Source organism: Nothoprocta perdicaria, unplaced genomic scaffold (assembly GCF_003342845.1).
Source record: "Nothoprocta perdicaria isolate Ctin4 unplaced genomic scaffold, notPer1 scaffold_120, whole genome shotgun sequence".
NCBI lineage: Eukaryota > Metazoa > Chordata > Aves > Tinamiformes > Tinamidae > Nothoprocta > Nothoprocta perdicaria.
Window position 1 is genome coordinate 760,856 of NW_020454317.1, and position 14,258 is coordinate 775,113.

General features: G+C 52.4%; 2 protein-coding genes across 3 annotated transcripts in view; one reads left to right on the forward strand and one right to left on the reverse strand.

Moving 5' to 3' along the window:
• Window positions 1-497: 497 nt before the first annotated feature.
• USP5 (ubiquitin specific peptidase 5) lies at window positions 498-13,857 on the reverse strand. Of its 2 annotated transcripts, none has more exons than XM_026054292.1 (19): window positions 13,655-13,857; window positions 13,284-13,350; window positions 10,200-10,333; window positions 9,749-9,894; window positions 9,255-9,439; window positions 8,591-8,685; window positions 7,837-8,030; window positions 7,607-7,678; window positions 6,332-6,413; window positions 6,016-6,141; window positions 5,409-5,562; window positions 4,812-4,986; window positions 3,329-3,417; window positions 3,000-3,122; window positions 2,227-2,370; window positions 1,923-2,068; window positions 1,684-1,837; window positions 958-1,042; window positions 498-759 (listed from the first exon to the last, which is right to left on the reverse strand). In XM_026054292.1, the coding sequence occupies exons 1-19, from the start codon at window positions 13,751-13,753 to the stop codon at window positions 666-668; spliced, it is 2,364 nt and encodes a 787-aa protein (XP_025910077.1). In that variant the 5' UTR covers window positions 13,754-13,857; the 3' UTR covers window positions 498-665. The 2 variants fall into 2 exon arrangements, with proteins under 2 accessions (XP_025910077.1, XP_025910076.1); XM_026054291.1 differs by having other exon boundaries at window positions 2,931-3,122.
• CDCA3 (cell division cycle associated 3) overlaps window positions 13,752-14,258 on the forward strand; it is a 3,617-nt gene continuing 3,110 nt past the window's right edge. The window contains exon 1 of the mRNA XM_026054271.1: window positions 13,752-13,886. Within this exon, the coding sequence (XP_025910056.1) occupies window positions 13,752-13,886 (135 nt within the window). The remainder of the gene's footprint in view (window positions 13,887-14,258) is intronic.

The window sequence follows — 14,258 nt, forward strand, 5'->3', positions numbered from 1 at the left end:
GGGCAGCCCCCGGGGCCACCTCTGCTAGCCAAGGGCAGCGCAGCCCCCCCAGCACCGAGGGCAGCGCAGCCCCCGCAGCACCGAGCGCCTCACAGGAGCTCAGAGCAGAACCTCCAGCCACACACAGCGCCGGCAGGAGCCAGGGGGTATTTAGACTTTTATTTTATCCTTCGTGTATTTTGGCATGTAAAGGGCACACAAGGAGGGGGCGCAGCTCATGGCCCATGTTGCTTCCTGCACTGCTCCCTTTCCAGGGAGGAGGGGCATGAGGAGTCCCCCACGATACACAAGCCACACACACACTAGCCCCCCCTCCTCTCCTAGCCAGCAAGGAGGTGGCATCATCCACGAAGCAGCAAAGCACGAGGGCTGCGTGTCATGAGGTGGCGGGGACAGTGAGGACATTTCCTACAGAAACAGATACTCCCTCCCCCTCCCACCCCCAGGCCCCTTTCGCTCATGTCTGTGGGGACCCCAGCCCCAGTCTGTCAGTCAAAGAACTCGGCCTCCCCCGTGCAGGTGGCACATACCAAGAGGCCATTAAAGGAAGCGCAGGTGAAGAGCACCAGGGCAGAGAAGGACCCTGCTCTTACCCCCGCTGCCCCCCCCCCCATCCCCCCATGCCTTCAGCCCGCTCTCCCCCTCCACACGCAGCAAGAGGGGGTCTAGCTGGGGATCCGCTGATAGAAGTAGATGTAGCCCAGGTCCTTGGGGGGCTTCTCAGAAGCACAGACTTTCTGGTCGTTGTAGATCACCCACCTGCAACAGGCACAAGGGGAGGGAGCTCAGGGATGCTGTTCTAGTGCAGTATTGCTACTTGATTGCCCTTGCCCCCATCCTCCTCCTCCTCCTAATAGCTGCCTCCTCTCACCGCACATGGCCCCTGAGGAACCAGGGGAGTACAATGATTTAAAACTCCGCTTTGGGATCCCCTTATCCCGTGGGAGTGCCTCTTACCTGCCCTCTTTCTTGATGTGACAGACGTAGTGGCCGCACATCGTTGAAGTGCCCATGTGGCTGATGAAGGCAAACAGCTGATATTCTTGAAGAGGGAAAGAGGAGTGATCAGTGACAGGGTTAAGGCTCGGTCCCTGGAATAAACTGGATCATGCCCTCTCCAGAGGAGAACTGCTGACGTATGAGACCCTGTCTGACAATTCAGAATTCAGGCTCCTGTTGAGCCTGACTGTGAAGAACTGGTCTCAGAGAGTGCGGGCAGTGGAAGAGGTTAACTCCAGTCCAACCTCACCTCCTCYGACTGCTTACTTGGCTCGTGCATTTTGGTAGTTAATCAGGGATCTCCCTCTTTATGGTCCCTACCAGACAAGCAGCACAGGTATCATTTTTCCAAACAGTCTGAAATTTGGCTTTTCGGTGGCAGCCCGAGACCATAAAAGCCTCCAAAGCTAACCGCCTGGGAGAAGGAAGCACAGACCCACCCCATCTTTCACTTGATGACACGTGTTCTGCCTCTCAGGAGAGCTTATCTGCTTCCAAGTAGGTCTTTTCCTGAAGGCTCTAGGCCCTACATCACCATCCCTCTCCTTTTCCTCCCTGCTCCCACCATTTCAGCAAGCAAATCACCTACTGCTGGAAGCTACAGGACTGGATGGGTTAGGAAGAGTAAAGCCATGCTGAGTGTGCACCCAAACCTCCTCCATGCTCCTACTGCTCAGAACTCACTTCCAGGCCCATCTCGCACTTTAGGACCCACAGGGACAGACTCAGAGATGGACTCAGCCGCTGAGCGCCCCTCTGAAATATCCATAGCAGCTTCTGCATCAAGGTCATCAATATGACTGAAGATCCAATCCACAGCACGCTCCAGACTGTTGTTCTGGAAAGAAGAGCAGAATACTGTGAATATGGGAATGCCTGGTCCTCAGAATACCACTTGGGCTGGCTGTACCCAGGCCTCTCACCGTGGCTCTCAGTGCTTTCATAGCCTGGTCCCGAGAGAAGCCCATGGAGACAATGGTGGCCACGCTGTCCTCCGAAGGAGGGTCTGGGCAGGCAATAGTTGACCCTGGTCCACTGGATCCAGGGAGAACGAGAGGGTTAGCGAAGTCTGCAATGGGAAACACAGCACAGCTCAGAACCTCTCTGCCTCTCCGGCCGGGACACATGCCGAGGCTCAAACGACTTCAGCTTCCCCTCGTGCCCAGGCACAGGGCAGCCCGGTGCGCGAGATGCAGCAAGCTTTGTCACAGCAACGGCAGCTCCTACCTGGATCATCCATATGCGACATGACCCAGTTCATGGCAGCCTCCACCCCACTGTTCCCTGTGTAATACACAGCTTTGCGGCAGGCATCCATGGGAAAGCCCATCTCCACCAGCTGGATAATCACTGACTCATCCAACATGGGAGCTGTGGAAAGACAGAGATTAGAGCCACCCGCTCCCACCCCGTTCTGCCCGCTCCATGTTGTGCAGTCTCATAAACAACAGATAAATAAACCAGCAGTGCTTCATCTCCCAGATGACAAGACTTCTGTCTTTTCTCCCTGCTCCATCTTTATATTCTTTCCTCCTCTTCTTAAATGCATAGTCACACACAGGTCCCCCAGGGGACAACAGGATTCAGCTCATGGATTGGGAAGCACTGGCTCTCCTCTACCCTCCTAACTCCACCTCCTGCTGTTCTTATGGAAACAGAGCACGTAGCCAGCTCAGCCCGTGCAAACCCCAGCCCTGCCCCTGTAACTGAACTGGACGCGCCACCTTCCCCCCCTCACCCAGAACGAGCTTCAACTCACGCCCCTGCCYAGCACCCTTGGGTGACAGGCACGCGAGGGAGGCAGCAGCCGGCGCTCGCCGAGAGAGGGACAGGAAAAGGCCRAGTAAGAGGGAACTGCTAGTGCGGGAGGCCAGACAAGGAGAGCAAGGGAGAGAGTCARGCATCAGGAAAAGAGGAGGAGAATCACTAACATGTTGGAGAGGAGAAGTGAGGGGAGCAGAAGGAGTCGTCGTCCTCGTTGCCATAGAACCCCAGGCTACCTTTGGGCTCGTCTGGAGTCACCAGCGGGGGGGCGATGTCTGGCATTTCTTCTTCTCCATCTTGCAACCCCATTCCTTGCAGTGCAGAGATATCCAGCTCCTCTGGCATTTCAATTGAGACGTCTGCAAAATACATTACTGCTCACCCTTCCCATAGGGCAGGAACCAAAGGACTGGTATGAGAGATGTAGAAAAGTGAGCCACTGGAGATATAACGTGCACTATGGACTGCTGCTCCTTGTCAAGTAGTTATTTTCCTCTTTCCAGTAACAACTATGAAGCCTATATTTGACACCCAGTACCTATACACTCTGTGACTTCTTTCTTACCAAGCTTTTTGGGCACCCAATCCAGGCCAAAAGTGAACTTCTTGATTTGGATCACCAGGTAGTCTGGGAAAGATGCAAATCGCGTTGTCCTGAAAGACAGAAATACCACAGCTACGTTGTACACCTTGTCAGCAACGACTGAGGGCTTCGAGTTCACGCAAGGAAGCGGYGAGCAGGGCAGAGGTGTCCCCTAAGGCAGGGGTGCCCACACGGCAGAGCTGGGGGAGATTCTTCTGTGCTCGGTTTGAAGATCCTCCAACAGAGAAGAGTTTTTAAGCAGGTGCTCTGTCCAGTTGAGTCTGAATGCAGCACTTGCAAAACCTTGAGATGAGGCTTCTACACAGCTCCTCAGATCTTAGTGCTTAATCCAATCCTTAAGGAATATAGGGGAATATCACATCTTTTATTAGACTGGCATACAAGTGGAGAAGCTGACAAGCATTCAAGCACAAGAGCACTGCTTTGGATATGAAGCAGAAGCATCAGATTTTAAGCTAATGATGGCTCCCAATTTGATTGAATGTAATTAAGTTAGACAATTTGAGAAAAGGTGTGTTTTGCATCTGTGAAATAGAGCGACATGTTTTCAAGGGGAGAAAAAATTGTGAGACAGACAGATACTTATTATTGGTGTAATACTGAGAGATTGTGGGGGATTAATTATAACATGCTATAAAATGTATTAGGCAAGAGTTCATTGAATTATGTTCARTGCTGGAACATAATTTATTATTTAAAAGCCAAACAAAATATGTATTTACTGACTGTTAATTTATAGTGACTATTGATTAACAGCAGAAAAAAATGTTAGGGGAGGAAACAATTTTGGTAGACATACTAGGTTCTTTGTGGAAAACTCGTCCATTGTAGAACTACAGTCAGTAGTTAACAAAAATACAGTAAATACAGTAGTTAGCAGGAAGCTGCTGAAGTTTGTGTTCTGTGTACCTTTGCACTATTGCCTGCACTGCAGGCAATGAGACAGGGTGAAGCTGCTCTTTAAGCCTCGATATTGGTATTTGAGTCAGCACCCTTTAAAATAACTGAAAGGATTTCTCTCTCAGGGCTCTGATTTCCAAAACTGAGGCATCTGTCACACTCAATGCTTGTGCTCAAACTTCAATCGCTAGAAACTTCTTCTCAAAGGTTGCACAGACCAAGACCAGTGTTGCAACACTCCATCAGCTGTCGATTTTAAAGCTAGAGTTCAGATTTAGACCCCAAACTGACTATTTTTTTCTGGATTGTTGCTGTATTTTCATAGCCCTGCACCAACTGAAAGCTAGTGGTAAGAATTTCACTAGCACTGTAATTCTCCGGGGCAGACCCTCCAGGCCTGACAAGCTGATCTCCCCTCTGATTTACAGAGGGCGGCAGGACTGAGAGGGCTGCAAGGCTCTGGTAACGCTCCTTCCCCAGCAACTAAACGAGGAGGTTCCAAAAGACACAGCTCTAGCCCACGTAGCCCCCGGCACACACTCACTTGAGAGCCACAGACTTGGCCTGCAAGGCTGTGCTCCAGAAGTCGTCCACTTGCTCTGGAGCTCCATAGGCCTCTAGGCAGGAGCTGAAAGGCACCTTGGCTCGCACCAGCTCAGGCAGYGGCTGCTTCTCCTCTTCTGCCTGCCGCTTCTTCTCCTCATATTCCAGGAGCTCGTCTAGGTAATAAAGCAGCCGAATCAAARTCCAGCCCTACGGTCTCATAAAACACTTGGCATAAGCAACACACAGAGACAGAACAGGCCTAGAGAGAGAAGCCCTCACGAATGGAGTCTCGGATGGGCAAGGTCTCCCAGTGAGCGCTGTTGAACTACTGCAGTCCTGTTTTGCTGTTAAATCACAGTCCACGTTGGGGTGTAGGAAGGAAAGGCCCTGGAGACACATCGCGGTGCCTGTCCTATCACCTCTGAGAAAACAGCCCAATCCCACAAGGAAAGCAAGCAGAGGATCCGGCCTCAGACATGGTAGAGGCTCTACCACTTGAGGAAGCCCCCTTCTCGTTTACGGAGTTCTGCAAGAGAACTACAATCTCCACGCACCGTGACTGCCGCTGTTCTGGCCTTCTGCACCTGACACTGACCTTTGTTGAGCGCAGCATCCATGGGCACGGGCAGCTGCATGATGTAGTCAACGCGCTGCGTGTATTTCACCTTCTCTGTGGCCAGGCACTTCAGCTTCTCCTCCACCAGGAAACGGAAGACCTCGTTCGGGTTCTCCGAGCTGCGGCAGTTCCTCTGGGGAGGGAGAGATGACAGTCACCAGGGGTATAGCAACAGAACGGCAAAATACATATACAGGCACAGCAGCAGCAGCCCCACGTAGGATGTGGCCAAATAATCACTTCTGCACCCAGTCCACTGGAAAAGTTAGCAAGAAGGAAACYGTGGCCAAGGCCAACGACCCGGGCTACTCCTGCTCTTGAGGAGGGCAGCACAGGTGCCCAGCTGTGCCCTTCACAAAGAGACTCCACCCAAGCAATCCGCCCTGGAAATGTGGCTTGGCAGCAGGCAGCACCCGTTCTCTCTTCTCACAGATCCTGGCTGCCCCATTTCACTGTGTTCTTCCCTTCTCTCTGTTCCAACTGCCAACTTCTCCCCTCCCTTCCCTAGCCCCTACTCTCAGTGACAGTTCTGAACAGGTCAAAACCAAAGAGGGGCTTTCTGGGACTTGAGAGACTCAGCCGTTACCTCCACCATGTTGATGAAGTGCAAAAAGAATTCCTGGGCATCCTGCTGTCGGTTGGTGGAAAATTCTGGGTGCCCCTTCCCAATGAGAGACTTGAACATGCGTGGAGCAATGCCGTTTTGCACACCCTGGGAAAAGTCAAGCAGAAGGAGGAGGTGACAGCTTGCCTGGCTTGCAACACACCGCCCAGTCACGCTCTTGTTCAGGGGACAGGGCTCCGGGCTGCGCCAGGACACGTCTCCACACAGGGTGCTCTCTCCTTCTCCACCCAGCACTCCTCACACCCGCCGCCACGGGGACACCGAGCCCAGGTCTCACCTTCTGATCCGGCTGCTGTTCCCCATCCGCAGYGGCTGGCTTTGAATACTCCCCGGACAGCAGCCCATGGCCCAGCTTGGCTCTGCAACCAAGAAGTCGCTGTTAGCACCCAAGCACCTTCTGCAAGCCCATGTGCTCAGGGAGCCACATCCACCACCCACTTCTGATACTGCCCCGGCCTGTCAGGAGATCAGTGCTCTCTGCCCTCTCCTCTTGGACTGCAGCCTCTGTGCCCTCGAGACATGGCCCTCGTTCCCTGACCAAAGGGCAGCCAGCGCAGAGCCACGCGGCAGCCGGAGCCAAAGGAGGAGCCCAAGGACCCTGCAGCCCGAGGGGCCGGCAAGGCCGCGGCCGCGGCGCGGGAGGCAGCAGGCACGCCGCAGCACCCGAGGCTCACAGCACACTCAGCACGGCTGTCCGTGGGAAAGACTAGGGATTTCTGTGGGAGGCAGGCAAGGGACAACAGCAGCACTCTCTGATTTCTCCTGTGCCCAGAGCCACCCACTGCTCCAAGGCGTTTCTGCCGCAGTCCCTCACCATGTCACTGGTCTGGACTGTGCTGTACCAGACAAAAGTCTTTCTGGCCCCCTCAATCCCAGCTCAATCCCCAAAACGACCATCTCACGCCAGGCTGTGCAGCTCTCTGAACTCAGCATCCTCCTCTGAACTCTCTTCCACCCTCCACTATTTTCCCCCTAACCTCCCAATGCTGCTTGTTTTAGAGTTGATGTAGCTGAGAACACAGGTACTTAAACTGAAATACCCTCCCAAACCCTGTGCTCCTTCTTCTGTACGGTCTTTTTTATTGCTTGCACGACAGCTTTTGCAGGAATAAGCCTATCTCTTTGGGCAGGTATAAACAACCCATCGAGACAAAGCTGCCTAAACCTGTGTGTGACTTTGCTCTGGGCCATCTCCCTCCAGGGCAGCCAACAAGCACCTCTGCTGCCGCCAGAACCTGCCCCGTGGTGGCGGAGGGCGTCGCGCTCCCCACGTAACACGTGCAGGGTCAGGGCGATGTCCCAGGCAGCTTTTCAAGCTCTCGTGAGCACGGACATAGGTGCGCTCTGTGCTCTCCACCTAGGGCACTCAGCCAGCCCTGCCTGCCTTCGAGCTTCGCTGCTCACACACAGGATCTCCTGCGCCTTTGGAGACCGGCCCAGAGGCAGGGAGGAAGGCTCGAGGAGGACCCCTGCCCCAAAGCACCCTGCCTCAGCGCGGAGCGGGCGCCCCCCGGCACCCTCAGCCTTCCCTTCTAACCAAAGCTCTACGTACACTTGTGTGCTGAAGTCCTGTGTGGGGTCCGAAGGGGCACTTTGGAATATCTTCTCCAGCTTGTCCACATACCTGCAAAGCAAATCAGGACAATCTAAGGGATGTCCGGATTCAYCTGGTAAAGACAGTTCTGAGGCGGATTCCTACAAAAACAGATCTCAGCAACAATGAAGCTTTATAGATTCCATTTGATCTCAGGCCCACAGCAAGAGGCAGCCGAGCTCACTTACTTTCTTTGGAAGTCCGGGATGCTGAACAGCACCTGCATCACAGAATTGAGGTAGCAACTGTTGCCCAGATTACGGATACCGGTGTAGCCAGGCCCGTAGAGGGGCTTGAGCTGCACTCCAGACTCTTGGATGAGCTCCCACTCCCCAATGCGCTGGTTCATATCAATTTCCAGTTCTGTCATTGTCTTGTCTGTCTGTGGAGGAGAGAGCACAGGAGGAAACCCTCAGAGAAGACACAAGGGAACATCAGCAGTGCCAAAAGGGCTACGCTATGGAGATGCAGCTAAATCCATTCCTTTTGATTAGGATTTCTGTTAAAATTAGGAGAAGAGGAAGATAAAGGAATTGCTTTTAAATATCTGAATATTTAGCACAGAAGGACCCAKTTGTAAGGCAGCAGGAGGAATGCTATGACATCAAAGATATCTTACATGGGAGAAATGTGAACAATAGTCTGGAAAAGAGCACAGAAATCAGGCATGAACATCAAAACTAGCAAATAAACCTGAGGGCCAGGGCAGCTTCCTGCCTAGTGTACTGACACAGAACTCCACAGGAATAAAAATGAGGGACAGGAAAGAAGAGGCAAGGCAGCTCTGTCCAATAAAAACCCAGGATTTCTGGATCAGGAGTGCTGCACAGCGGTGGGACGGAATCTTAACGATGCTCAGGAAYGTGAAAGCTTGCATCCAACTAACAAGCCCCTGGCTTGCCACCCTTCCCATGTTCGGACCCRCAGGGCAACACACTTTACCTTCTGCATCTTGAGCATGTCAATCCCAAAGTGAGAAAGGTGTTCTGCCAGGTTGGGATCCAACACCATATCATCCTCATCATAGGAGTAGACATCTATGAGGGACAGGGAGGAAGAGCTTTAAAATGGCCTGTGATCTAAAACTCACTGCTGGGTGGAGAGAACAGGGTACTCAGAACTGGCGTTTTTGACGGGCACTTGGATTTCCTCTCCTTTCTCCGGAGAGCAGCGCGACAGGCAGAATATCGAGGCTCCCCTAGACCTTATGCCAAACCAGAAAGAAACCCCTCATTTATCAGGGCACATGTATGCCTGAAACGAGAGAAGTGGGTTACTGCGCCAACTACTCTCTGTTCAAGCTTTGAACATAAAATTCTTTGACAAACGTCTAACCACAGGAAAATCTGGACAACTACTTCAAGACCCTTCAAATTACAAAGGAGGGGAGAAGGAAGGCTACGTTTTGTCAGCCCCTTCTTGGCCTCCAACAAGCAGCAGACCAGAGCAGGGAAGCTGAGCACCAGATGACACTGTATGTGCAGAACATTCCCTGGGCAACGCTGCCTTCATCCCCGGAGATCCTCCCTCACTTGCCTTTTGCTCAGAAACCAGGGGGAGCCCAAGTGGAGCCCGGCATCTCCAACCCCCGTGGACCCCTCCTCACCAGCCCCATCGGGAGTGATGGTTCCCAGCTTCACAGCCAGCGGGTAGCCGGTTTCCCGGTAGTGCTCGACCGCGTGGTTGTTGCCGCCGCTGCCGTCAAAGTAGCGCCGACCGCACAGGATGGCTCCGTCGGTCATGTTCAGCCACAGGTTCTCCCTCATGTCACACTTGCTGCACTTCCAGCCACTGGTGGCAAAAGGCAGGGGAAAGAAAGAAAATCAGTTGCGGAAAATCTTTGTGTTCGGCCTCCCAAACCCTCTCCACTGCTGCCTGCTGATCACAGTACAAGCCAAGGTTATGGGGTCTCTCTTCCTTTAGGRTGGAGAATATCCCCTAGGATATTTAGCACCGTGAACTACTTTAGTCTGCCCCTTGCCCTGGATTTACTAATTTGAACAGGCCGTGCACAAGGGACAACATTCCCTGCAGGAGCAACGCTCCCACCACAGGCCCGTGTGGATGTGGAAGCGAGGGGAGCGTCTGGCTTCAGCTCACCACGGCGGGATGCGGATGTCATTCTGGAGCTGATGCAGGGAGAAGGCGTGCTTGGAAACGCGGCGAACCTCCCCGTCCCAGGCCTGCACCTCCTGCTTCCGGGAGGCTGAATCCGCTGTCAGGATGGCCTCAACCGCGCTGGCAATCTGGCACGGGCACAGCAAGGAAAAGAATAAAGGACACAAGGAAAGAAATTCCCAGTGCCCAGCGCCACGACAYTCCACACACAGGGAGGGTCAGACCTCAAGTCAGCTGCATGAAGGCACTGTTCAGTCAAAGGCCAGGACTTCGTAACTTCAATCACTGCTTAAAYGCACAACTCTATTACTTACTCCGAGATGGGACTTCACAGCAGCTCTGAAGGATCCCTTTTACAGGACAGTGGTTCTTTCTCTGTAATGGTGCATTTCCTCCCTACCAGCAGAAAACACAACCAGCCACCCAAACGTACCCTGTCTCTGACCATGTCTGGCAGTCCCTCCAGCCCATCGCGAGGAATATCCAGGTGCTCCGGGAAAATTACTATTTTTACATCTTCGTGATATTCAAACTTCTCCTCTGTGATGTCAAAGCCGCCTTCTACACCTACAGAAAGACAGAGCATTGTAGTAACAGGTCAAACCAAGCACTCTGCCACTTTGCCTACAGTGTACAAGAAACAAGGAACTATGACGAAGGCAAAGCTCTAGATCAATTATCCACAATCCTTCTTCAGCTCCTGCATCCCAGCCTTTCTGCTGGATGTGAGGAGTTCCACAGGAATTAGTATGAGCCTAGTGACAATAGGCTGGTTTCCCCAGCTGGCTTTCATGGGTCCTTAGAAGGAATCTCCAGATTGTGGCTACAATCATCAAAAAAACAAACAAACAAAAAGCAAATCTGCTTTGGAGTTTGAGRGCTCGTCATTCACAACATATTTGAGATGATGAATGGAGAGGTACACGAGAAATCGTTTCCGAAACCACAGCGGGAAGGCCCTGTCTCCCAGAATCTTTCAAGATCCCACCTCTCCTTCCCTTCCTGCCAGGAAGGACAACTCACGGTCCAGAACTCAAAGGAAGAGAGCTCGGAGCGCTCAGTCACCCCCGGAGCTACAGAAAAGCCTCGGGACAGGCCGAGCACAAGCGGGTTCTCCGGCTGGCCCGGCTCTCTGCCTTCCAGAGGCTGACCAACATGTGGGAGCTCCCTACAAAAATGGGTATTTGCCAGTTGCCATGTGTCCTGCTGGACAGTCCCTGAAATGTAACAGTAGTCATGGAAAGAACAGTTCCTGATCCACGGAGGTGCCCAGAAAAAAGTTTCTGAGAACATTATATTGGCCTTTCCTGCTCTCTAGGAATTCACACCCTCCATTCCAGAAAGAAACAGGGCAAAAGGTGGGTTTCCTACTAGCAACCTCATCTCGCTATGTTTTTTGTTGCAAGGTTTCCTTTGTTTCTTCAGAAATGGCAGAYTGTGGCCACAGCAGACCCCGAAGGCAGTAACAGCCCTTGCTGTAACTTTAGGAGCCGACCGCCTCTGATCCAAGAGGCCGGAATGCGCTACGGTTGCTCTGAAAGACACTACTGTATTTCTTRAGGAAAAAAAAAAAGGTGACAAAAATACTTGGTTTGCACAACATCTCCTGCAATTCTCCCTAAATAGAAACAATTTCAGACTATGCCAAAAGCGCCACATAGGAACAGAGATGCTGCAAGCTRGAGTCATTTCAGAAATACTTGAAAATAGTCACTAGCAACATTTGGGAGGTCACCGTGCAACAATATCCCCAAATAATCCTTTCCTGGGCCTCCCCGGCACATCCCAGAGATCTCCTGTCACCACTTGGCAGAGTAAAACCCCAGGCAATCCCTCAGGATACCACACAATTCCTGGGTAGTAAAATGTCTACATAAACTGCTGCAACAACGACAGGAGGTGAGGCTGCTGACAAGCACAAAAACAGACAGCTGAAGCCTCCTCGCATGGAACCGGCCTAAGTTCCAAGCGGGAACAGACGGACTCCTTCCCATCTTCCCCATAAACACTCAACAGCTTGTGGTCCCTGCCTCCCATCCCCACTGCTGGACCTAAACACCTTAAATTCCAAAGGAGCCGGGCACCCACCRTGCTGGCACGAGAGGCAAGCACTGAAGTCCCTTTTCCAGAGATCAAGGTACCGAGAGATCAAGGGATGGATATAATATTAAAGCCGAGGACACTTTGCTCTGAAATCCATTCAATATTTGTGCAAACCTTCCACATTGGGAATAGTCACTGCAATTTGGCTGAAAGGGAAGAAAAAAACCTCCTCTGTCCTGCATTTGAAACCACTGACCGAGCCACAAACTGTTTTCTTTTATTCCTTCCTGCTCCACTCACATCATTACAATGTTATCTCAGGCAGCTATTTTCTGCCTTGGTGAGAACTCTTGTTTTGGGCCTTTGTGGAACTGAGGTGGCAGAAGCACCTCACAAGGCCTAACCTCTGTGCAGGCAGCACAGTCCTATAGATAAGAGCGCTGGCTCTACTCTCAACTAGACTCTAGCCTAGAWTTTAGTCCCAACTTTGCTAGAAGTGACTCTCAGGAGCCCATCTAGCTCACTCCAAACCGAGGGGAGGGTTGAAACGCGCAGTGTTGGTGCTTGCTTGGCAGCTCGGGGTCACCAGCTTTCTGTGGCACAGCCAGGAAAAACGTGAGGCAGGAGCGGAGCAGCGAGGAGGCGGCTCTGCCTTTCCCTCTAGTGTCAGCCGCCGGGAAGACCAAGAACCTGCTCCTGCTGAAGACCTTCCCGTTCTCCACTGCGCCAGGTCTCCGTAACGGTTCAGGAGGCACGAGCTGAAGCCTGCAGCACCTTCATTGACCTCCACAACAGCATTTTTATTTAGTTTGTGCAAAACAGTAATGGAACATCAGCACAGTCATTCCAAAAAAAAAAAAAAAAAACACGCTTGTTCTTAGTATTTTAATGCTTGAATATACTTTTTCCAGTACCAGGCTTCATTTGCAGAGAATTATATGGAATTATATGGCCAAAAACGTCAATAGAGGAATTCCAGGAATTTCTTTTCCTTCTATATAAAAACTACTAGTTCAATTTCTGAAAAGTTTAAAGAATAATTTGTGTTATGGGAAATCTTTCAATGCTCTCCAAGTAATTTCAGCCCCACAGTGAAYGCAGCTTTATTAAGCAACAGCCGCACACTGGCTATTCCCTGCTCATGTATGAGCTGCCTCAGGCACACGGAGCTAAGGGAGGATGCCAAAGGAGGAGGTAAGGGTGTCTGCACCTGCAGACACCAGGATGCAGCACCTCTTGTTACAACACGGAACAAAACTGCTGCTTCAGTGACTGTTTTGCAATGACCTCCCAGCACATACTAGAAAACACTGCGTTTGAACGAGGCTGGGGCTACTAGCCCAGGAAAAGGAAAGTGAGAGACAGGCCACAAGGCCAGGAAGCTCCAAAGGACGGTCCTAAACAGCAAAGGGTGCAGGGCACACGAGTGGTGCAGGGCACACGAGTGGTGCAGGGCACACGAGTGCTTTCTTACCAATAGCCAGGCGAGTTGGCTTCTTCCTCGGGGGATCCCCCACACTGGAGTTGGTGTCTTCTTCCTTCTAATTCAGGGAGGATAAGAAAATAGAGTTATTGGGAGAGGCAGGCTTCAGGCATAGGAGTTACTGTGAAAATGGGAGAGAGGAGAGAGAAATTGTTTGGGCAACCCACGTGGTAACTGATAATCAGCAGAGCTGAATAACTGGGATCCACCAACAAAAACATGCGTTACGCTCAAGAGGARAGAAAACTTTACAAATTGCCAAACGTGTCCTGAAAGTGAGAGCTGTGATCTGACTCTACACTCATTTAGAAATATGTTTCAGTAGGACCGCTCTATTTATTTATTTATCTATTTATTTATACCGGTTTACGTGTTCTTTTGAGGTGTAGATAGACCCGCTGGCCTGTTTTCTGATAGTGCTTCTCCACATACTGCTTCCCAAAGCCCAGGAACGTGTTCATGCAGATGTACAATCCCCCATCTGACTCCTGCAAGGAAGAAGGGAGAAACCCGGGAAGAGAGGCCGTTCCAGCTGTTGGGATACGCACAGGCTCGCCGCTAAGAACACTCTTCACTAGCTCCCTCGAGCAGCAGGTACGCTCGATGCCTCCACAGGGGCCTCTCCAAGCGAGCCGGGCCCCGGAGCGGGTGCTCCCGTCAGGACGAGGACCTGGCACGCCTGCCCCGCCGAGCGTTCACAGCAGCAGGCTGCTACGGCTCCCGCGGGGATCTCGCCGGGCAGGGGCCGCGCTCGCGGCGGGAAGGCCCCTCCGGAYGCCCGGCGCCGGGAAGCGCGCGGGGCCCGGCCCAGCTGCAGCGGGAAGGGCGCTCACAGGTAGCCCCGGTTGTGATTTATTTTTACCGCTGCTTCCCAGCGCTCCCGGGGAGCCCTGGAACGGGCACGGGGTGAGACCCGCTCCCCCCACGCAGCCCCGCGGCGCCCACGGAGCCCCCAGCGCGCCGGCC